Source organism: Humulus lupulus, chromosome 8 (assembly GCF_963169125.1).
Source record: "Humulus lupulus chromosome 8, drHumLupu1.1, whole genome shotgun sequence".
Classification (NCBI taxonomy): domain Eukaryota; kingdom Viridiplantae; phylum Streptophyta; class Magnoliopsida; order Rosales; family Cannabaceae; genus Humulus; species Humulus lupulus.
This window is the reverse complement of record NC_084800.1, coordinates 125,374,533-125,399,748: the sequence shown is the minus strand read 5'-3', so window position 1 is coordinate 125,399,748 and position 25,216 is coordinate 125,374,533. Positions and strand designations below refer to the sequence as shown.

The window sequence follows — 25,216 nt, the reverse complement described above, 5'->3', positions numbered from 1 at the left end:
AATCGGGGATCCGTTGGGAGCACAGGTGCGTGTTCATAGAACTGCATGGTCTCACTCTCCACGGGCTGAGATTACCTCAGCCCGTGCAAAGGAAACTCTTCACGTTAGATTCTTTCTTATGCTTAGGTCGCCTTTTCTAAAATTTCTTCTTTTGTTCGCTAGGCGACCAGATGGGACCAAAGAAAACCGCCCCTAAGAAGACTGCTGGCGGCCCGTCTTCTCAGCAAGCCAAGGGAAAAGAGGTGGTCACGGACTCTCCGATCCCCGTTTTTGGTCCCGCCGTGGAGCAGGAGCTCGAGGTGAGACCCGACGCTTTCTTCGAGGCTGAGAGGATCGTCTTGAAGATCACCGACCAGGGGAAAGTGAATAAGATATTCCTTTCCCACAATATCGAGATTGGGAGGGGCGCTCTAATCGCCCGACCTCCCCTAGAAGGCGAGCGGAGCTGCACGCCGCTCGATGAAGAATACGCCGCCTGGAGTGACGAGTGTCACGGGCTGACATTTTGACAGCGAAAATGCCCGTGCGGCACCTTGACTCCTCTGAGCCAAGGTCAGCCTTCCAACCATTCGAATAACAATGGGCACATTTTTCACGCGACCGTGTGCCTCTGCACACTTCCGTCTCTCGAACAACTCTCACTGAGTCATGCTCTCAAGCATCTATGAGTGCAATCATGCATCAAGGCTATCTAGCCAAGACACTCACACTGTCCATAGGTTCTCACTATGGCAAGGAAAATCCCAACACCGATACTCACTCGGACATTCGCAAGTCAAGGTAGCATGTGTGGCTAAGAGCCAACACCAAGCTGACGTGCCAACACCTCTCATCATGTCCCATTCGGTACTATCCGATTAGTTCACGTCACAGACCAAGGACTCCCAAATGTCCATGGTCTACTCCTCAAGGCACCATACCATCGTGCATGTTGGCAGGCCCTCGAGACTGGCTGCAAGACTAGTAGCACACACTGGACCTCTGTCCTGCTCAAGCATAGTGCACCCTCCAATGCTTGCATGCTAACAAGTCCCACGAATGACTTCCCGTGCCATCTCGTGTCGAGATTTGTGGCCATGGCGCACCACGACATCTCTTGAAGGTTTGGGCCACGTTCCATGCAAGCGGCATCCCGGCAAGCCAAGGGAACCGTACCCTTAAACCTCTGGCAGCACACTTCGACGCATTACCGGGGCAGCCCGGTAATGTCCATGAGCACTCCTACTCATGGAGACATATGAGTCCCCTCGTGATCCTCATATGCACGCCCTACTAGTTCTTCCAACTAGTAGTAGCTCACTTGACGCACCTGCGCCAAGGGGTGGTGGAGAGCTGACGCCAGGTGCTCCCCCTACAAAGAGCCTTCTGAGCTTTTAGCCTTCTACCAGGAACATATATGATTTTTGCTTGGGAGACATATTTGGCTTCCAGCTCGCCAATTCTCCGAATCTCCCAAATCCAATCATACCATTGCGTTCATTGACCCTTCAATATGGAACCTACCAAGTCCCGTCCATTTCCGGGCAATATTGAAGATATTTACGAAAATGCCACTGCAGTACAAACTAGGCATCAGCATGGTCACCAGCCTGCACCCTCGCGTGCGCATCTGACCGAGCGCCATCCTAGCTTGTAACGTGCCATCAAGGCTAGCATGTTACAATGAGCACTTCAAGGCTGGGGCCTTCCTCCCGCTTGACCAGTATTTTGCCGACTTCCTCAATTACGTGAGGTTGGCCCCTTTCCAGCTCCCCCCTAACTCGTACCGTTTGTTAGCGGGGTTGAGGTACTTATTCCTGAAGCAGGAATGGGAGGTCCCCACCCCGGCGGACATCCTATACTTCTTTTGCCTCAAGGCCAGCCCGGAGCAGAGGGGGCGAGGTGACAGGTTCTACTACTTGACCCATTTTCCAAACACGGCTGCGGTCATCGAGCTGCCCAGCCACCCCAACGACTTCAAAGACCAGTTCTTCATGTCGATGGGGTTCCACAACTACGAACATCACTACTTCAACCGCCCTCGTAAGTACCCTTTGCTCTTAGCTCGTGAGATGATTATTGGTTATCTTCCTTTATTAGTTTCTAACTTAGAGAGAATCATGCAGCCATTTTCGCGAGGACGGACAAATCTGTGACCCTCGGGGGTCAATACGAGACATTGGCAAGGTGCCCCCCAATGAAAAGGACTACTGCCAGCTTGTGTCGGACGAGACGATGCCGACGTGCAAACTAATCTCCCCAGGCCAGACTTTGGCCTTGAGGAGACCGCGGGGCCTCCCCCCAGCTCGCGAGATAGCACCCATCCCCGAGGAGGAGGCCGCGGGAGAAGAGGAAGAGGACGAGGAGGACGAGGTGCCCCTCGTGAGGCGGAAACGGGCTCTGGAGGTCGCCCAAAAAATGGACAAGGAGAGGGCCCGGTCCGGAGCAGCAGCCGGTCCCTCTAGGCAAGGTAATCCTTACATGTTTAGGGACTTAGATAGGGCCACTGCGGACCTTCGGTTAGCTAGGTTCAATCCTAACCAGCCCGTTCAATGTCACCTAAGTGACCTGGACCGCGATGTAACCCTACTCCAATGCGTCGACCAGCTCATGCTGAATTACGAAAGTAGCCGCCCTAGGGGCACTGTAGTCGTAGACAATACCATAGCTTTTAGGTCGGTCTTTTTTTAGGAGTATGGGACCAATCTTCGGTCGTGGCCCTCCCTTCGGGAGGGTATAGTAGCCCCGGGTCTTAGGCAATATGTAGAAGAGTCCAGTCCCGAGCCAGATTCGGACCCAGAGCCTCTTCCAGCCCGCGAGGTCATTAACCTAGACTCCCCCGCTGCAGCTCCGGGGCCGGTGGTCGTGACCATAGATTCCTCCTCTAGCTCGGAGGGTAGGATCCCTTACAATATATTTAAGATCTGTTTTCCCTTTAACTTTTGCTGTCTTGTACACATATTTCTATCTGTATATTAACATTTTGCCTTTACTTTCTCAGAGGAGATGTCTCAGCCCGGGAGCAACGACCTGCGAGCTATGTTCCCTGGAGGGAACCCTTCCTCGGGGGCCGCTGGGCCCATGGTGAAGAAACTCTGGCTGGCGAAGAAGGCCATCGGGAGTGCCTCTAAGTCCCCTGCAAAGGGGAAAAACCAGGCCCCGACAGCTCAGGATAAAGTACCTCCGCCACCTCCTGCAATGAAGATGCCTCCTCCTCCTTCGCGAGTTCCCAACCCTACTCGGGAAATGGGGGTGCCCACCGGGACCTTATCCACCACCACCCCCGAGGTGCGCGTCCTAGTGAACCTCCAGGCTCTGGAGAAGATCCCTGACGTCTTTCAGGGAACGGTCTACGAGACGGCGAGCTACACCATGGACCATTACTACAACGCCGCCGAGAGGGACCTGCGGGCGATCGAGACGAGGAGCCCGGAGAACGTGATGGAGTCTTCATTGGGGATGGCTCTCACGGTAAGTTGGCCTTGCCATCTGTATCTCATGCTCATTATGCATTACATGTTTGTTTTACTTTTTCTCTAAGGAAGTTGCCTCATCATCTTTTTGTCTTGCAGGGTGCCTTGGCTCTCCACCGGAGCATATCCCGATCTAGGGCTCAGCTCGAGGACATGAGGGGCGAGCACCAGAAAACTTTGGCTGCCCTTAAGACTGCCCAAAAGCAAGAACAGGATGCTAATGATGCCCTGGCGTCTGCGCAGGTCGAGCTGGACGCATCTCATCTTAAGTTGCAGGAGGCCGAGGCTACCTTGGCTGCTCTGGCCACCGCGAGGACTGAGCTCAAGGAGGCCAGGGCCGCTCAGGCCGCACTGGACGCCGCCAAGGCTGAGGCTGAGGAGGCCAAGGCCGCCCTGGCGATGGAGAGGGCAGCTGCTAGCTCCTCCATGGAGGCCATGCTGTACCACTGCTGGGTCTACAACCCAGATGGAGACTTCTCCTTTATGGGGGTGGATGCATGGGAAAACTTCCTGGAGAAGTTCAAAGCTCGCCTTCAGCAAGAGGTGCCCTCTGCAATCGGGGAGACCTCCGCAACCGCCGAGCAGGAGGGCGAGGTGGTGACTTCATCGGAGCAGCCTGGCGGGGCCTAGGACTTCTTTTCTTTCCACCCCTTGAACACATTTTTTTTTTTTTGTAACTTTGTATGAGGTTTTCTAACCTCGAGACAATTGGTTTTACCAACTTTTTGCTTTTAATTGATTTGCATCATTTTACCTTTATGCATTTTGGCAATAGTCTTAGTTTTTGTTGGTGCTGCGATTGATATTTTATGCTTTTCTAGGAAAAAACAATCAATTTTGAGCCAACCTCTAAGATGAGTCCTAGTTGCATCCCAAACATTGCTTTAAAAACTTAGTTCGCGTTAATTTTTTATTAATATCTCGTGCTTTTTAAGAAAAACAACGATCAATCAATTTGAATCAACTTCTAAGTTTTACGACCTGGTTATATCCAGGACGTTAATTTGAAAACTTAGTTCGTGTTAATTCTTGATTAATATCTTGTGCTTTTTAAGAAAAACACCGATCAACCAATTTGAATCAACTTCTAAGTTTTAGGACCTAGTTATATCCAGGACGTTAATTTGAAAACTTAGTTCGTGTTAATTCTTGATTAATATCTTGTGCTTTTTGAGAAAAACGCCGATCAACCAATTTGAATCAACTTCTAAGTTTTAGGACCTGGTTATATCCAGGATATGACTTAGTTTGCGTTAATCCTTTATCAATATCTCGTGTTTTTTAAGAAAAACATCGATCAATCAATTTGAATAAACTTCTAAGCCTTTAAGGCGACCTGGTTATATCTAGGCACCATATGCCCCCCAAGTAATTAGGAAAGGGTCTTTCGTGGTTACTTGAGATTACATTCGCAAATATACACAATAATGAAAAAAGATTTAATTCTCATTGCTTGATAAACAAAAAATGGCCTTTCTGAATAAGCCTTACAAGGGTGTTACTGATAATATTTCTTCAAATGGATGGCGTTCCAAGTTCGTGGGACCGCTTCTCCATTAAGCCGAGCTAACTTGTAGGTTCCTTCCTTTATGACCTCGGTTATTTGATATGACCCTTCCCAGTTTGGTCCCAATACTCCATCTTTGGGATCCTTATCGGCTAAGAAGACTCTTCTGAGGACCAGGTCGCCAATGCTAAAGGCGCATTTTTTTACCTTTGAGCTGAAGTAACGAGTGATTTTTTGCTGGTAATGCGCGAGCTAGAGCTGCGAATCTTCTCGTCTTTCATCTATCAGGTCAAGGGACGCGCAAAGCATCTCGTGGTTGCGGTCCTGGTCATATGCCTAGACTCTATGCGAAGATACCTTTATCTCGACAGGAAGGACTGCTCCACTCCCAAAAGCCAGGGAGAAAGGAGTATGACCCGTAGGAGTCCGATGCGAGGTCCGGTATGCCCACAGTACCTGGGGGAGCTGTTCTGGCTAGACCCCCTTGGCTTCGTCCAGCCTCTTCTTAAGGCTCGCCTTTAGCGTCTTATTGACGGCTTCGACCTGCCCATTAGCCTGGGGGTAGGCCACAGAGGAGAAATGTAACGCCCTGGCTGCCCCAGAACAGTTACGGTGAACGGTGGACCGGAAATTTGACTCGTCACCCGAGTCCTTTGGTCAAAAACGTGCTCTAAGTGTAGTTAACAGGTTAAGGTGTAAAACCGATAAAAAGGAAATGGAAGCTTTCATTACGAACTGCTCTGCAGAGCTAAACAAAACGTTTACAAGTCGTTCTCAACACAAAATGGTCACTACTGTTTAAAATTTACAACCCCGCCGACCTAAGCAACAAAAATAGGGTAAACCCCCTAGTTCCTCTGAGAACTCCTTGGCCGTGGTGGTCAAGCGGCCAAATATGTACACATCACCACATCAGCTCTCCACTCAAGGCTAGGTGAGCTTCTCTTTCCCTTTACCCGCACCACATAGCACCCATGAGCCAAAGCCCAGCAAGAAAACATAACACTTTGCATAAACATTATCAAATGATTATCATTATAATCACACTGAGCATAAAGCTTTCAAACAAATGAGTGAACATCACATGAGGTTCCGATAAACCATACTGAGTGACTGACTAGCATGTCACTAATTCAAGTGGGAGAGTGGCTGCTAGGTAAGCCACTAGCCTCCAAGCGCTTATTTCATTCATCGACCCTCGGGGTCGATCTGGCATTAACGCTCTTTGAGCCATTCAATGCTGATAGTTGATTAGATCCAATCTTTGTTGGCCTGCGTTACATGCTAAGGTCGTCCTGACTAATGAGTCAGCGCAATGTGACCAGTGCCCAATACCACTGCCGAACCTGACTAATAAGTCACAGCTTCACAGTTGATACTAGCACCTTTGCCAAATCTGACTAATGAGTCAGTACCATGTGCAAGTGAGCAACATATGCCAAACATTCTTTATTCAATCCAAGTCCATATTAACACAACCAAAATGCCTCATGAATATCCATGCATGTCACACTTGGGGTGCATTTTTCTTACCTCTGGTTCGAGCGAGAATGAACTAGAAAAACAACCCTGAGAACGATCAACCTTTAGATTCCTTAGCGGTTACCTAATCATAACCAATTATAATCCATTAATAAAATAAATTAATAAATAGTTTACAATCTAAAACCACACTCCCGGGATCAATCCCCCACTCTCGGGATGCTTAAAATACTCAAACGGGGCAAAGGAACCAAACCCCGAGCCTTAAGGATCATTCCGAGCCCTAAAATGTGTTTGCTGAAAAATGGACTAGCGATGCAGCCCCATCAGATGGCGCTGCAGCCCTAATAAATGGCGCTGCAGCCCTATTTCCAAGTCAGAGAGCCCATCTCGAGCCCTGAATAGCGCTGCTGCGCCCTAAGTGGCGCTGCTGCGCCAACAACAGACCAGAAACTTCCTGGTTCATCTTCTTTGCGATTTCTCTTGAAACCAAACCCTCCAAACCAATCCAAAACCTTACCAAACACCCAATTCAACCCCCAAACCTCATCTATATCATACCCTCATCAAAACCCAATCAATCTTACACAAAAACTCCCATTGATTCCTACTATCCACACCAAAACTATAAGCTGAAAACTATAAAGTAAAACAGAGTATGGCTTGTTTTTCATGGATGAATTCTTACCTCAAATGAGATTAAAGTCCTTTTCAATGGATGAACCGAGTCTACAACTCCCAAGCTTTGATTTCCTAGCTTGTATCTTCAAATTGGGACCAAAAACTTCAAAGGAAGAAAGAGAGAAATGGATGTACAGGAAGGGTAATTCTTGCTCTGTTTTTGCTCTGTTCTGTACGGTTTCTACAGCCATCCAAACTTCACATATATCCAAACCCAAATGACTAAAATACCCCTAGGTCTTTAAGGGTTTCTAAAGCCTTCCCAAGGGCAAAGTTGGTACTTCCAAACCTATACCGTTAATCGTAATTAACGCTTCCCAATTCCCGCTATTCTCAAAATTCCCAAACACTAATAATTCATGTCCCGTTACCCTTTTTACTCCCGGCAACGTTCTAATCATTAAAACATCCCGAGACTCACCCCGAGCCTCGAACTTATTCCCGTTATGACTAAACCGCTACTTTAACACTTAAAGATCGTCTCATGCCGAATAGCTCGAACAAATCCACATTATAATGTGGCCTTAAAACATATCACCAACATGCATCCAAATAAACAATTTACCCTCAACGGGCCAAATTACCATCACACCCCTGTAATTAAGAATATGGACTCACATGCATGCATTTCACATCATATCATAATATAATCAACATATACATGCATTTTATCAATTATTAACACAATTAAGCAAGTATGGCCCTCCCGGCCTACTATTCACGCCGTTAAACACATCGGAGAATTCGGGGCATTACAGCTATCCCCTCCTTACTGAAATTTCATCCTCGAAATTACCTGAACAGCTCGGGATACTGACTCCGCATATCTGACTCCAGCTCCCAGGTCGCCTCCTCGACCTTGCTGTTCTTCCACAATACCTTAACCAAAGGTATTGTCTTATTCCTGAGGACCTTGTCCTTTCTGTCAAGTATCTGAACTGGCTGCTCCTCAAATGAGAGATCTGGCTCAAGCTCCAGATCTTCATAGCTCAGAATATGGCCCACATCAGATACATACCTCCGAAGAGCTGATACATGAAATACATTATGCACGGCAGACAACGCCGGAGGCAAAGCCAATCTGTAAGCCACCTGACCAATCCTCTCCAGGATCTCAAATGGACCTACAAACCTGGGACTCAGCTTGCCTTTCTTCCCAAACCTTCTCACCCCTTTCCATGGTGAGACTCTGAGGAAAACATAGTCTCCTACCTGGAACTCCACGTTCCTGCGCTTGGGGTCTGCATAGCTCTTCTGTCTACTCTGAGAAGCAAGCATTCTAGCTCTAATATTCTCAATAGCCTCACTGGTCCTCTGAACTGCGTCAGGACCTAAGTATCTCCTTTCTCCTGTCTCATCCCAATGGATGGGAGACCTGCACTTTCTACCATATAGCATCTCATAAGGTGCTACTCCAATGGTAGATTGGTAACTGTTGTTGTAGGAGAATTCCATCAAAGGCAAATACTTACTCCAAGAACCACCGAAATCCAGTACACATGCTCTTAACATGTCCTCCAAAATCTGGATCGTCCTCTCAGATTGCCCATCTGTCTGAGGATGATAAGTTGTACTGAACTTCAACTTTGTCCCCATGGCTTTCTGCAAACTCCCCCAGAACTTGGAAGTAAAAGTAGGGTCCCGATCTGACACGATCGATCTAGGTGCACTATGGAGCCGCACGATCTCTCTCACATAGAGATCTGCATACTGATCAAATGTATATGTAGTCCTCACTGGCAGAAAGTGAGCTGACTTGGTGTAGCGATCCACTATCACCCAAACGGAATCATGCTGACCAGTAGTCCTGGGCAAGCCCACCACAAAATCCATTGTGATGTCTTCCCACTTCCACTCCGGAATATCCAGAGGCTGCAGTGACCCTGCCGGCCTCTGATGCTCAGCCTTGACCTGTTGACATGTCAAGCACTTAGCCACATACTCTACTACATCTCTCTTCATCCCCGGCCACCAATACAATGATCTCACATCCTGATACATACTCTACTACATCTCTCTTCATTACGCTCCTCGGGTAACTTTCCTTCAGTGAGATACTCGAGGATGGGGGTCATCCAGGTCAGTCTGGCGTCGATCATCTCGACCTCCGCCCCGACCTCTTCTATACTTGGTTTCTCCAAGAACTTTATCGGTAATAACCCCAAATCCTCCGTCTCCCCGGAGGTAGCGAGCTTGGCGAGGGCGTCTGTGTTAGCGTTCTGCTCTCGAGGTATCTGCTCGATTGAGCCCCGTTCACATGCGGACAGCTCGACTTTCACCTTGGCCAGGTAAGCAACCATCTTGGTCCCCCATGCTTGATATTCACCTAGCACCTGGTTTACCACGAGCTGGGAATCGCTAAAGCATTGAACGGAGCTGGCCTTCAGCTCCTGGGCTACCCTTAGCCCGGCCAGCAAAGCTTCGTATTCGGCCTCGTTGTTGGATGCCTTGAATCCGAATCTTAGCGCCGAGTGGAATCTATGCCCTTCTGGGGATATCAAAATGATTCCATCCCTGGATCCGTTCTCATTAGATGAGCCGTCCACGAAGATCTTCCATGACGCCTGGACCGAGGTGACCTGGGGTGAATCTTCCACAGAAGTTTCTCTGAATCCTGTGCATTCCGCCACAAAATCGGCCAGGGCCTGGCTTTTTATTGCAGTTCGTGGGGTGTATAAAATCTCGAACTGACTGAGCTCAATAGTCCACTTCAACAGGCGTCCCGATGCTTCAGGTTTTTGCAAAACCTGCCTTAAAGGTTGATCGGTTATGACGTGTATTGAGTGGGATTGGAAATACGGCCTGAGCTTTCGAGAGGCCATGATAAGACAGAATGCCATCTTTTCCATCACCGGGTATCGGGACTCAGCCCTGAGAAGTCTCTTGCTGATGTAATAGACTGGTTTTTGAACCCGGTCTTCTTCTCGGACCAATACGGCACTAGCTGCATCTTCTGTGACAGCTAGGTAAAGGAAAAGAGGCTCCCCTGCCGTTGGTTTGGACAATACGGGTGGCTCGGCCAGATGTGCTTTCAGGCTGAGGAAGGCACTTTCGTACTCCTCTGTCCACTCGAACTTCTTATTTCCCCGGAGCAGGTTGTAGAATGGTAGGCACTTGTCGGTGGATTTAGAAATAAATCGATTAAGGGCTGCCGCCCTTCCTGTCAGACCTTGGACGTCCTTTCGTGACCTAGGTGAGGGTAGCTTGAGCAATGACTTGATCTTATCGGGGTTTGCCTTGATTCCTTTAGTGTTGACAATGAAACCCAGGAATTTTCCAGATGCGACCCCAAAAGTGCACTTCTGTGGGTTAAGCCTCATGCTGTACTCCCTTAGTATCTTGAAGCATTCTTCCAGGTCGGAAACATGGTTATCGGCAGTTTTCGACTTGACCAGCATGTCGTCCACGTACACTTCCATGTTTTTCCCGATCTGGTTGGAAAACATCCTGTTCACCAATCTCTGGTATGTAGCACCGGCGTTCTTTAGTCCGAACGGCATGACCTTGTAACAATAGACATTAGTTGGGGTCATGAAGCTAGTGTGCTCCTGGTCCGTCAGATTCATGGCGATCTGATTATAGCCTGAGTACGCATCCATAAAGGACATGAGCTCGTGCCTCGCCGTGGCATCTACCAATTGGTCAATCCTCAGCAAGGGGAAACAATCCTTGGGGCAGGCTTTATTCAGATCGGAGAAGTCGATGCAGGTCTGCCATTTCCCGTTAGGCTTCGGGACCAGCACAGGATTGGCGACCCAAATTGGAAACTTGGCTTCACGGATAAAACCGCATTTCTTAAGCCGGGCTACTTCTTCTTCTAGGGCTTCAGCTCGGGTTGTTCCCAGGCGCCTCTGTTTCTGGGACTTCGCAGGAATGCTCTTATCCAAATGAAGGGTGTGCATGATAACGCTTGGACTGATTCCCACCATGTCCTCATGTGACCATGCGAACACATCCAGGTTCTCCTACAAGAACTTGATCAGCTCCGCCTTCCTCTTGCCGCAGAGGTTTTTCCCGAGCTTAACTATCCGTGAAGGATTCTGTGGATCAATATTTACTTCCTCGAGCTCTTTGATAGCTTGGAGCTCAGACTTATCCTCGCCTATTCGGGGGTCAATATCCTCACTTAGGACGATATTTCCCCTTCGACGCTCTGAGGTTTTTCAATCTCAGGATTAGGCAAAGGTTCCTGAGATTCCTCTTCTCCATCTTGGACGGCCATTGTTAACTGCCCAGGTTTCAATTTTCTGTTCATGGAAATGCTGTAGCATTCCCTGGCAGCAAGCTGATCGCCACGAACTGTGCATATCCCTGTGGAAGAAGGGAATTTCAACGCGAGGTGATGGCTTCAAAAGCTATAAGTGTAGGTCGACCCAAAATGGTATTGTATGCGGCGGGACAGTCGATGACCACGAGCTCAAGGAGTTTTGAGACTGTCCGAGGTCCCTCTCCTAAGGTGATCACCAGCTCGATCGTCCCTATAGCCGCTAATCCTTCTCCAGAGAAACCATAAAGCATCATGTAGGTCGCCTTCAGATCGGCGACAGACAAACCCATCTTCTCCAGCGTGGACCGGAATAGAAGGTTTACTGAGCTCCCATTATCGATCAGCACTCTCCTAACCCTCCGATTAGTGAGCTACACTGCTACGACCAGAGGGTCGTTATGAGGGAACTGAACGTGGCTGGCATCTTCTTCAGTAAAAATGATTGGTTGCCTTTCCAATCGCTGCTGCTTTGGCAGATGCTGCTCGGGGACGAACTCTACTCCATTATGAGCCTTAAGTTCGTTGACGTACCTCTTTTGGGCACCTCTGCTCGTGCCAGCCAAATGAGGACCTCCAGCGATTGTGGAGATCTCTCCTCCAATCACTGGAGGAGGGACGTCCTGATCTACTTGAGACCCGGGCTGAGTGACTGGGACCTCCGGAGCTGGACGGGCTGCGGGAACTCTGTTCCGCGCGTATTGAGCCAAGGGGCCGGCTCGGATGAGAGTCTCGATCTCATCCTTTAGGTGTCTGCAGTCATTGGTATTGTGGCCAACGTCGTTGTGGAAACGGCAAAACTTGGAGGGGTCTCGCTTCCCCTTCTGGTGCTTTAACGGTTCCGACTTCTTCCAGGGGAGGCGAGCAGAGTTTGCTAGGAAGATGTTCTCCCTAGAGTGGGTGAGCTCCGTATAAGTCGCGTAGACCGGCTTAAATTTTTCTACAGACTTATTCTTCTTTGGGTCGTGCTGGTTGCCTTCGTCGTTCCCTTTTCTTTTGCCTCCACCAAATTGGTTATTCTGTGTAATGTTCTGGGTCGCTGTCATGACCTCCGTTCCCACTCCAGCGGGCTGCTCAGGGACCTGGCTGGTTCCCGCAGCTGAGGCTTGGGCCTCCTCCAAGTTGATCCACCCCTGGGCCCTATTCAGGAATTCGTTTACGGAGCTGACTCCCTTTCTTTGTATCTCATTCCAGAGTCCCCCTCCGACGAGGATTCCAGTTCTCAAAGCCATGAGCTTAGAGCTGTCATCCGCGTCTCTGGCCCGAGCAGCGACGTTCGCAAATCTGCTCGGTAAGCCTTCAGAGGCTCGTCGGGTTGTTGCCTTACGTTTGCGAGGGAATTGGCTTTGACGCGGGCAGCCTGAGAAGCTCGAAATGCTCTCTTGAAGTCAGCAGAGAAAGTTTTCCAGGAGCTGATTGATTGTTTCTTGCTTTGCTTGAACCACTGCCTGGCCGGCCCAGTCAATGAGGAGGGAAATATTAAACACCTCAGCTCGGGGCCAATGTTGTGGGCCATCATCAGGGTATTGAACATACCCAGATGATCTAACGGATCTCCGTCTCCGTTGAATTTGAACAGGTGCGGCATACGGAAACTGGGCGGGTATGCCGTTGCTGCTATGCTGGGGGCGAAGAGTTCAAGTTCGTCCCTTGAATCATATTCGTCTTTTTCTTTCTCTGACAGGAGCTTCCTCATTAGCTCCTCCATCTGAGCCAGGCGCTCAAGGGTTTTGTCCTGATTTCCTTGGTTATTCCGGGGCTGTTCAACAGCTCCGGATCCATTGTACGCGTTTGGCGGGTTATTGTCCCTCCTATCTTGAGATCGGTTATATGGGACATTCTCATTGTCGCGTACCTCGGACAGGTCTTCCCTTGGGCGAGCATGGCTGCCATTTCCCGCTGGGCCTCCCCTTTGAGAGGTAAGACGATCTCAGAGATCGCCCCTCGGGGCGGCTTGAGGACTCTGCGCCAAGCTTAGGCGTTGGCGCAGGTCTCCACCAGAAAGGTCACTTTGGCGGCTTCCGATCCAATAGCTCCTGTTTGAGAAGCTTGGAGCCCGCCTCTGGGGATGAGGATCTGGGACTTCTCTGTGCGCCCTGCTACGAGGGGAAGGGCCAGCGTAAGGTGGGTTTCTCCTACTACTCCCATAAGCTGGAATATCTCGGACTGGCCGAGGAGGAGACTAATATTTTATCGGTGAAGGAGGATATCTAACCGGGGATGCAATCCTGGTCCCGTCAGGGCGGACCAGGTTAGGTAGGGGCCTCTCGGCCCTGCCAATTTTCGGGTCTTGCGCTTGGCGGTTTGAGCGGGGTGCAAGACGGTTGGCCGGGACAAGCTTTCGCTGTGAGCCCTCCCCGGATCTCCTTCTAGAATTCCCTCGAGCCCTCCTGGGTGCACTCGAGGGTGGTAATGAGCTGGGAGTTAAAGTTCGGACCGATCGGCTATACTGTTGCTCGGCCCTGGGTGGTCCTTCGAAGGTTGTCTCTCGGCGGTGCGATGAGGGAGTAGAGTTGGATGTCGGGGGTCTGGCCGACCGGTTAGGCCTGGGCCGATTACCCCGGTGGGACTTATGAGTCTCGCCTTGCCTCTTTCCGACGTTAGCGTCAGTTGTAAGAGGGGGTAGTCGGACCAACACCTCCTTAATCTGCTGGTTAGCTTTCGCCAGCTGACTCCTCAGCTGAGCATTCTCCATCTCTACTGCAGTGTAAAAATCCGGATTCGGATTAGGTGGCCGAGGTGCCGAACTTCCAGTGTCATCCTGGCCTATTGGCTGCTTGCCCAGCCGCTGCTGAACTTCGAGGTTCTGCTCACCGGAGATGGCGGCATGATGGGCCTCTTACCCTTCATGTTGGTCCGCCTCGTTACCGTGTCTTGAGCGAGTGATCACCATGGTTGGGTATTTGTGATAGCACCAATCTAACAAGCTCTCAATGAAAGCACCAATCTGTTGACGCGGTTCTTCGCCAACAGGTAATTAAGAAAATAAGAGAATGGGATTAGTGCTAAGTAATGAACCGAAACAGATGAATGATCTTAAAATGAACTGATGATACCAATACTTTTTTAGGTGGTTCAAAGGTTAAAATCCTTCTACTCCACCAGCCACTGTTATTGCTATATTTCTGGTATTCTTTACAGGGTATTTCTTTACACAATAGAATCCAACCCCTTGTAACTCCCAGGGTCTCCATATTTATAGGAGAGGACACCTGGGGGGTTGGTAAGGGGGGTCATCCCGTGACCTTCTTACCCATCATGTCACTTCTGTGACATTCATGATTAATTCCTAAAACTTGACAAATGAAGTGTGGTTTAATCAATAGGTAAGGGGGATAATGGGCCGCATGGCCCGACCCAGTCGTGGGTGCCTGAACATGCACATTTATGCTGCGTGTCTGAGAATTCAGGGATATATCAGACACGTGATATCTGGTATATGCACGTTTACATTGCGTGGTTGACTTTATAAAGGGTCACAACTTCCAGCTCAGGCTCGTGCCTCGAGCTGGGTGCCTTCCTAACCTTCGGTCTTCATACCTCCGATTCGACTCCTTGGTAATCTTAATAAACTTTCGACTACCTCAAGCTAAAGAGGTAGGACCTGATAGCAGCAGCTCTGGCCACATGGCATCCACGTGGCTGATATAATTATGTCATATCTCCGCTCGCTAATAGCCCGTGGAAAATTAGGGCGTACAAAGGAACTTCAGCTTGGGGAATTGAGGAACCAAAGGCTGGAAGGGCACTGAGGGAAACCTAGGGTCGGATTCTCCATTAAAGGTATCAATTTCTAGTCTTGATCAGTTGAGTTTCTGGGTTTTCTGGTGAAGTTCTTGAGCTTTAAGCTCAACTCTGGTTTTTTGTGTTTGATGATGCATGTGGCCAAGTTTTGATGTTGTTAGGTCATGTTGGATGAGATGTAGTGGATGGTAGGCTAAATTTGAAGTTTAGTTGAGGTTTGGAGTGGGTTTATGGAGCTTTGGCTCGGGAAAATTCGAAGGAAAAACCCAGAGGGTTGCATGTGTTGTTTGTAGCGCTAGCTTTGGAGCGCTACAGTGCTATGCTTGGTTTTCTGGGGGGCTTTTGTCTCTGTTTGTAGCGCTGTAGAGCTACCCTGCCTCCGGAAATGGGTTTTGGGTATTTTTCTTAGGGTTTTTGCTTGGAGGCTCGCGAGTCGATTCCACCACCCCGTTTGGTGGAATTGGGCTTCCCGATGGCTTGGGATTGGTCCCGAAGTTGGGTTACGGAATTGAGATTTAATGATGGTTCTATTTTATGGTTGTGACTAGGTGTACGCTAGGGCTCAGACGGGATCGTGCTCAAGGGTCGTTTTCATTAACCAAAGCAATCAGAATCAAAAGTAAGAAATTGCACCCGGTTATATGGTTATGTTGGGACTAAGAGTTCCCTATACTTGTATGTGATGTCATATGATGGTATTATGCCATGGGGACATGAGATAAACAGCCTAAGAGTGTCGGAATCTATATTTGCGCACAGGACGCAGCTCGGCCACTGGTAGCTGAGGTTAAGTATATAATCATAGAGCTCGACCTAAGCGAGTCGGAGTCAGTGGGACAATTAGAGGGGTGGCACAATCAGAGGGTGCGACCTAAGGGCATCGACCCTGGCTAGTGCGTTATATGTTTATTGTTATGAATCTGATGATTATTGCATGTTTATTATCTAGATGATTGGTTATTGGTTTGCAGATTGATATCGTTAATTATGTGAACAATGTGACTTGCTAAGTATCTGTTTGGTGATCTGTGAATTATCTGAATGTTGATTGTCGCTTATGCTATGCATTATGGTCTTCTTGCTGGGCCTTAGCTCACAGGTGCTACGTGGTGCAGGTAAAGGCAAGGGCAAGGTGGACCAGTCCTGAGTTGGAGAGCTCTGGGGCTGAATGTACATGGTCAGCTGATCTGCCGCCACTGTCGAGGGATGGACAGGAGCAGGAGAACCCTAAATGTCTATTTTGCCCTTAAAGTGGACAGTAGTTGTATATATCCTGGAATTGTGTAAACTGTCCTTTAAATTCTATTTCTTTCGGGATCCCATGTATGAAATTTTTATTTAATGAAATGTATCTTTTATGACCAAAATCTTTTAACCCTAGTTCAATTATAGTTTCAGTAACACGTTTCTAACTAAATTACTTTATTAGCAAGTCTTGCACCTTTATAAACACACAGTGTAATAGTCTTGGCTACCCAGGGCGTTACATCAACCTTTCGGTGATACTCCTAATTGGGGTTAAAATGGAAGTGATATTGATGATTTTGAACCCCTGGTCGAGACGATGGTTCAGGAGTATCTTGGTTGGAAGTGGTGTCTAGTCGATCCCGATCAAAGTCATCGACCAGCGTTTGAAGTAAGTCAGGGTCTATGAAATAATCATTTCCCCATTGATCGCATGCATACATCTGATAAAAATAAAAGAGGAAGTGGTTTATTCGACCAGCATATGTGTGTTGGGGTTTTATGCCCTAATTAAAACCCAAATTCTTTGTAATCTCATTTTATTATCAATAAAAGAATAGAAATCATTTTTTGACTTGGTCAATCACTTTGATCACATGTTTTATTTTCATGATTATTTGTTTAATATAAACTTCTATTAAATCCCGAGCATATAGCTAATCTTATTTATAGTGACATAATCACAGCGGAATATAAATATGATTATATGTTCAAAAATAGGTTAGTCATAAGATTAGTCAGTGCACCAGATTTACACTGACTTGCTAATCTACGATATGATCTACTTACACATTACAGTGTTATGTTCTTTCTAGAACATTAGCAAAGTAGATAAGATCGGATGTATTTGTTACATCGGACAGGACCGATATTGACAGTTGATAAGATAAGTAAACATACTGTTATTATCTATTCTAGTCATATCATATAGTTGACCATAGGTCAATTCAATCTCAATTCTGAGTGGTTAGTATTCTAACTGATTGTATTATTTGAGTTCTTTGACTTGTTCGTTACTAGCTTACCCTACGGACTAGCCCATACTTACATCTTGGGAACTCGGTATTATAATTGAGTGGGAGTGTTAATCATAGATATGAACATCTATAGCTTCTGATGAAGAAGTGAAACGATGGTTTCCTTTTAGTTTGGTTCAAGGTGTTAAATGATAGAGATCTCATTTCAGTAATTAAATTAGTTTACTGAAATATCATTTACAAGGAACTAAGTGTTTTAAGGATAAAATACAATGAGGGGTAAAACGATATTTTAGTCTTATCTCATTGTAGACCGTCTATAGAGGATTGAGTGACAATTATGGTTGTAACAATGGATAATTAATAGCGTATCTATATTTGTTATAGAGCGTTCTATGAATTCAAGAGTGCAATTCCAAGTCTATAGTGGAGTCACGAGGAATTAATAAGTTAGTAAATTTATTTGTTAGATTTATGATAACTTATTGGAGCTTGATTTCATAGGCCCATGGTCCCCATTGTACCTTGGATAAAATCATCTAGATAGTCTCAATTAATTGATTTAATTATCAATTAGAATTATCAAAGTTGACCAGGTCAATTTTTGATAGTTTCACAGAGTTGTGTAATTTTGAGAAGAAAAGAGAAATTATGGCAGATTTATTAATTAAGATAAAGTGGTATCTAAATTAATAAATAAATTTAAATCAAGGATCAAATTATAAATAATTAATTTGATAAAGGATTTAAATAATTATTTAATTAATTAAATCAATAGAAAATAATACATGCCTTGATTTTAAGTCCAACGGGCTTATAATCAAATGGGAAATTTCACGGGCCTATAGCCCATGATAATTTCGACCTAGGGCTTCAAAATGGCTATTATTTTATTGATTTTTTAATTAACTTAAATGGCCTAATTGAGTCTATAAAAGAAGTGCTTAGAGAGACGACAGATAAGTCACAAGTCAGATTTTCTGATAGTTTTAGATTCTCTCTAAACACAAGTCATTTTCTAAACCTCTTTGTTATTTTCTCTTCTTCTCTCTATATCTATCTCATGTGTTGAGAATTGCCCACACTAGTCTAGGTGGTTCTAAGGATACATTGGAAGATCGTGAAGAAAATAGAAGATCGGTTCAGTTTCTTTGTAATACTCTGCGATAGAGATGATACAAGAGTTAGAGAAACTGAAGGAATGACTCTTTAATTCCGCTGCGTATACTGTAAGTATTATATTTTGTTTGTTTCTCTTTGAATTCAATTTTAGAAACATGTGTTTAGGCTATCTTGTATTAATTTGTTTAATATTAGATATACATGAAAATAAATAAAGATCTTGTATAAGCTAATCCAACATTGTGTGCCTAAAGTAGTGTGGTGCTCGAATAAACATAATGTTTTATTCGATCATATCTAAAAGTGGATCCAAAAGGCACTTAAAAATATTTTTCACAAACCATTTCACTTACCTTTTGGAGGAAAATTTCCCACCATTTTTTCATAACTCGAAAATTTAATTTTTCTTCAATTCTGTATAATTTCCTAACATCTAGCATAAAGTAAAGCATAACCGCAACCTAGAATGCATTTTCCTACTTCCCAAACAATGATTTTCTCAAGAAAAACAATAATTCTTCAAGAAAAACCTTACATTTCTTACGGTTTATTCAAGAACGCCAAGAACATGAAAGTGAAAATTCAAAATTAAACTATGAGTCTGGGGGGTTCAAATGTTTAACCCAAAGATGAACATGATAGTGTGGCATAATAACATGACATGTGGCAGCAATGGGTATTAAATTTGCCTATGTTGGTCGATCTGCTTGTGTTGGTCGATTGTACTCGAACAAAGGAGAAGAAATTACCTCTTTCGGAATCAGATAAAGAGATTAAATATCAATGCTCGAAGATCATTGCTCAAAGATGGTTGGACGAGAGCAAGAATATGATCTATTAGTATAATATTACCATATAAAAAACAATATTACTTATTATTATTATTTTGTAATAAACTAGTGTTACGTCAACTTTAAGAAGATAAAGATAATTCTTTAAAAAGAAAATCCTTTAAGAAAATAACTAATTTTTTTAAGAAGCCGTTTGGTATGAGGAGTTCACATTTTTCATATTACAGGAAAAGTTGAAAAGGGTAATCTAATAGTCTAGAAACTTATGTCACTGTATTTGGTTGTGTACTAGAATCTTATCTATGATTTATGAGAATATCACTTTCTGTGTTTGGTTGTGCGTAAGAATTTGTTAAGTTTTTATATTTTATATAAAATTAATATAATAATATATTTTATCAAAATAATAAATAATATAATTATAAATAACAAATGATATTTTAAAAAATTACTAAAATTTTCATTAGATTATAATTTATAAACAATTTTACTAGTGAAATATTTTTTTAACAATATAAAAAAAATATAGTTATTAAATACTATAATCAAGTATATTTTTAAAAAATATCTTTATTTTATTTTTAATAATATTTCATTTGTTATTTTTAACTTAAGTAACGATAAATGTTTTACATATCAATTTCTTTAAATAAACAAATATAATTTATCATTTTATAATTTGATATATGTACATTTGTTTTTATATTATAAGTTTAAAAAATAAAATAAGTCATTAACTAAAAAATTATTAATTTAAGAATATTATTATTTTTTTAAATAATAATAATTTTAAAGCAGTCCATATTCTTAGTTATCTGAAAGTCATTTCTCATACAAGTTTCACTTAAACTAGAATCAGACAAAATTTAAACTAATTTTCCAGATTAGAACAACTCAAACAAGCTACTAAATATATTATCTGTATCCCAAACTACCCTTCAAATTTAAAAAGATTAAAAACAATAATGGCACCCCTCTCAAAGTTAACGGTCATCATCACCCACTGATTGTGACGCTGTTACCAGCTAAGAATCCGTGGGCCTCAGGCGCAAAGCATGCATGTAAAACCTGTGGGCCTCACAGTCCCTCCACCTGGTATTTAATTTGACAAAACTACCCCTTCAGCTGACCTATTACCGTCTTTGATGCTTCAAGAATATTCCAAATTCGAGACTGAAATAGTAAATTCAAATAAATATCGGACGGCATCAAGATTCGTCCACAAATATAAAAAAAATGTTTTTCTTCGTAGACAAATACAAATATAAAATTATTTAAGTACTTTAAAATTAAAATAAAAAAATGGGTGGCTGAAAATAAAATTATATAACAGACCCACTAACTACTGTCATCCAAAATAAAGAGAACCAAATCCAAAGAACCACTCACAAAGTCTCAGACACTCTCGTACAACACTTCGTGCGATTTCGTTACTCTCGAGAAGATGGGTAGGAAGTTCTTTGTTGGCGGTAACTGGAAATGCGTAAGCTTCTCATTCGATTTTTTTTTTTTATTATTCTGATTGGTTGCCGAGAAAACGAAGGAAAATGAAATCTAGATCCCTGATTAAGCTTTTTATCTTGTTTTGATCGTCTTTAAAATGAATAAAAAAAAAATATATCTTGATCTTAATTTGCGATTGTATATACGAATATTTCTTCATCAATTGATTATCATTCTTCAGCTATCTGGCTCTTAATAATTACCCGATCTGTAGTCAGATCTGCATTTTTTGTGATTTTATATGAATTCTGAAGCCGCAACAAATATTACCTGATCTTAATTTGCGATTGTGTGACATAAAGGTATCGATTATTTTGTTTAAAATTATCCTAAACCTTGTGTAGAATGGAACCACTGAGGAGGTGAAGAAGATTATCAACACACTCAATGACGCTGAAGTGCCTTCCCAAGATGTTGTGGGTGAGTTAGTTTTCCGCGATTGTGATGTTATAATTTCAAGACATTCAGCTAGAAGATCATTAAATGTTTGTTTTTAGCAATTTACAATTGAAAAAAGTCGGCGTCCTTGATATAAAAATTTAAAGAAAATTTACATGCTTTTTTATGATAATTTATTTGTGATGGTTGAAAAACCGAGACAAGCTTTTCTTCTGCGACAAATTTATACTGATTCGTTAATTTCTTTTTTAATAACTTATCTTATCTATCAGTCTACATTGCAGCCTATGTTTTTTGTTTATCGAAGTAACAGGGATGTTTATGAGCTTTTTAAACTAATGGTGTCTGTGTTCGCCTGCAGAGGTTGTGGTTAGCCCTCCGTTTGTGTTTCTTCCGACAGTGAAGAGTTTATTGAGGCCCGATTTTCATGTCGCTGCACAAAATTGCTGGGTTAAGAAGGGTGGTGCTTTCACCGGTGAGGTTAGGTATGTTGGATATGACTGTTCATAATCATATAACTATTTTGTTGTGTCATGGAGTTAAATGGCTCTACTTGTGCCGTACCAGAGTGAATTAGTGACACAAATGCTGCTATGTTGACACGAATGCACATTCAATATGTGCCACTTGAGCTCATTTGTTTGGGTGGGTGAATGTGTGTATGAGGTAGAGGTTCAAGCTCTCATAAATGTATCTTGTTAAAATATATGCCATATGTACACCTGAAGATGGATAAGGTTGAAGCTGCAATGTTGACTCAAATGCATATCCAATATTCATATGTGTAATATTTTTTTTAGCTTAAACCACAAGTTCTTTAACCGAGACTCTTTGTGGATATATGTTTGTTTTCATTAAAATGCAAGTAGACATGGAAATGGAGTATTTAAATACTCATTAAGCTGATTAAAATAATCCAAAAAGTGCAGATTAAATTTAAGCCCGATGGCAATGGCATATAGTTTGTTTTGTGATACATTTATGTGTTAACTTTGCAGTATGGTTAGTTTTGATTGATGTCATGTAAATATGCAGTGCAGAGATGCTTGTCAATTTGGATATCCCTTGGGTCATTATTGGTCACTCTGAAAGAAGACTCATATTGGGTGAATCCAATGAGGTAATATTTTTACTGTCGCCTTTTTTCCCCCTTATATTTTGGGCTGTGAGAATTGTACATATGAAGGTTTGAATGGTAATGGAAAGTAATTTTCATCTAGCACTGCTACAAAGAGATTATCTCCCACCAATAACAAGTTTCTGCACTTGATCATTTTAGTTTGTTGGAGACAAAACTGCATATGCACTTTCACAAAAGTTGAAGGTGATTGCTTGCGTTGGTGAGACTCTAGAGCAGCGGGAAGCAGGATCAACCTTGGAGGTTGTTGCAGCACAAACGAAGGCAATTGCAGGTACATCTCTAGTTAAGTCTATAAGATTCAGTTTGCTGTCTCATACGTCTAGTGTTATAGCATATCACTCCCTTGACCTTCCAAAGTTCTATTCTAATGATTTTTTGATAATTTATCTGTCCAACTTTTGTTGAACGGAGCTCTGTTTAAAAACCTAATTATGTATACTGGAATTTCTAGTTTAATTTTTATATTTGCTGTAGTAAATTTCTTTTGTATCTCAATTCTATTGCAGACCGAGTGTCAAATTGGGATGATGTTGTCTTGGCTTATGAGCCGGTATGGGCTATTGGAACCGGGAAGGTTGCATCTCCAGCTCAGGCTCAGGAAGTAAGTCACAAGCCTGTTTTACTATCAGATTGCATCTTACTGTAACTGCTGCATAAACTTGATACATGCTTAGACTTCTTAGGAGACATTTCTGGATGCATCTTTAGTCCTAAAATATTTCTTGTTAGCCAGTAATTGTGGTGAGCTGATGATCTGTGGGCTAAATTTTGCACACCATCATCAAAATCCCATTTGTTATATCCATTAAATGTTGGAATGTAGATATTTAGCGTGATTGTTGCTTGTATTACATGGGACAATTTTATATTGTCGGTTGCATTTATTTGTTTAACTAAGTCAGTGTATAATGACATATTGATTGCATTGTAGGTACACACTGAATTGAGAAAATGGCTTCAAGCAAACATTAGTGCTGAAGTTGCTGCCTCAACTCGGATCATCTATGGAGGTACGTTAATGATCGTTACAGATGTTTGTGTTATATGTTACTGTTTTTTTCCTCTATCAGGAGATTGATTTGTCTTGCTACATGTAGAAAGAATTAACACTGTTTGGTAGGATGGTGAGTTGATGAAGGATGAAGAATATAAGGGAGGGAGAGGAGAGTAATAATCATTTTAAGTCCTTTGGTACAAAGGATGGAGTAGTGGAAGGATAGATGACTATTTATTTATGGAATTATTATATTATCCTTATAATTATTTTTTTAATAATATTTTTAAAGGGTATATTTGTAATTTCCAACAAATGAAGATGGAGAGTGTGAATCCTTCCATTCTAAATGGGAGTTTTGAGAGGATTTGCTATACTCTCGTCTCTCCTTTCCCTCCTTCAATCTCTCTTGTTTGACCAAACAAGAGGATTTATCTCCTGCCATCTCTCTCCCTCCTCTCCTCTCCTCCATCCACCCACATTTCCTTCCTATCAAACATATTTTAAGTTTCTATGTACCATTTGATGTGTGGAGACACCATTTGTTTATAAATTCATTCTGAATAGCATGTGGTCCACTTACAGTAAAACATTGGTTAGGGCTCAAGGGTAACACTTCCTATCTTGGTGAGAGAAGGCAAGATGTAACTGACCAATCTATTGAAGTCAATACATGATGCATATGCATGTGTAGCTTTAGTTAAGAAGAATACATATGATTTTCAGTTCAAAGCTTGCGGAATCTGTTTTATTGCTGTTTGGAATTTGCTTATTGTGACATGGCTGTTCTTAATAATAGTTGAGATGTATGAGAGAGGTGTTTAGAACATGAATTATGAGAAAGTTTCTCTGCGTGTGTAGACATATTTATTCTTCTCCTTTGACTTCATTCATATGCCTTCTTATTTCAGGATCTGTCAACGGTGCAAACTGCAGGGAATTGGCAGCAAAGCCTGATGTTGATGGTTTTTTGGTTGGTGGAGCTTCTCTTAAGGTAACTATTCGAAGCTGTATACATTCTTTAATCCGAAGAAATTTTTTTGAAGAAAAATACTAGAAGAAAGTGAATATTTTCTCATCTCTGATAAAAGTTACATTAATTTGAATTATTACTCGAGAAAAAAAATATCATGTTCACACAAAGGGTTAAATCCCCCCTATATTATTATTATTTTTTGCCTACACGTGTCTAGTATCACTAGGCTTTGCTTATAACCACCATGTATCTATTATGTTTGTGTATAGCTAATTTTTGCTCTTTTTCTACAGCCGGAGTTCATTGACATAATCAAGTCAGCTGAGGTGAAGAAAAATGCTTGAATTTTCGAAACTGCCCTGATATTAGGCAATTTTAAACCTTTTGTTTCAGAGGTAGATTTATCTATCCGCACAATTTTATAGATAAGTTTCGAGAAATAACAAGCTTTTTGTAATTGGGGTCAGTCCCTCTGGATCTGGATTTTAATGTATGAATAAATTTGTTTGTTGGCATGCCACTACATTTTCTTGGTTTGGTTAACAAGCAATTTTACAGTGCTTGCTTTTGACTTGAGGTATCAGCCTCTAGTGTATTATTTAATTTTGAATTAGATAGGGCAAACACTAGAACCCATTGTCTGATTCGACAACATTAGACTAAAACTTGCTCCATTTGATGGTCAATGGTTAGCACCTTTGACACCCCATGAATAATTAAAGTCTTCCACTTCCTACCCAATTAAATTTTATTTAAAAGAATTGTGCCATACTATTGATTTTTTTTCTGCTTTTTTATTCTTTATGCATATATATGTGTGTGGGTTTTTTCTCTCTAATTGAGTCGTATATTCGGAGCATCTATCTGTTATATATACTCATATGCTGTATGTTGTGCAATAAATTAACAGTACTCAAAAATCAATTTTACACAATCCA

General features: G+C 43.2%; 1 protein-coding gene across 1 annotated transcript; it reads left to right on the top strand.

The window, feature by feature from the left end:
- Positions 1 to 20,575: 20,575 nt before the first annotated feature.
- On the top strand, positions 20,576 to 24,803 carry LOC133798416 (triosephosphate isomerase, cytosolic). Its single transcript, XM_062236688.1, has 9 exons — positions 20,576 to 20,748; positions 21,113 to 21,188; positions 21,529 to 21,652; positions 22,203 to 22,287; positions 22,447 to 22,579; positions 22,815 to 22,909; positions 23,240 to 23,318; positions 24,214 to 24,296; positions 24,572 to 24,803. The coding sequence occupies exons 1-9, from the start codon at positions 20,710 to 20,712 to the stop codon at positions 24,620 to 24,622; spliced, it is 765 nt and encodes a 254-aa protein (XP_062092672.1). The 5' UTR covers positions 20,576 to 20,709; the 3' UTR covers positions 24,623 to 24,803.
- Positions 24,804 to 25,216: the final 413 nt, after the last annotated feature.

Excerpts from the sequence above, each read along its gene's own strand:
- LOC133798416 (XM_062236688.1), top strand. The coding sequence starts at position 20,710 with ATGGGTAGGAAGTTCTTTGTTGGCGGTAACTGGAAATGC. Across the intron at positions 22,288-22,446 it reads TATTGGGTGAATCCAATGAG|TTTGTTGGAGACAAAACTGC; the intron begins GTAATATTTTTA and ends TGATCATTTTAG. Across the intron at positions 22,580-22,814 it reads ACAAACGAAGGCAATTGCAG|ACCGAGTGTCAAATTGGGAT; the intron begins GTACATCTCTAG and ends ATTCTATTGCAG.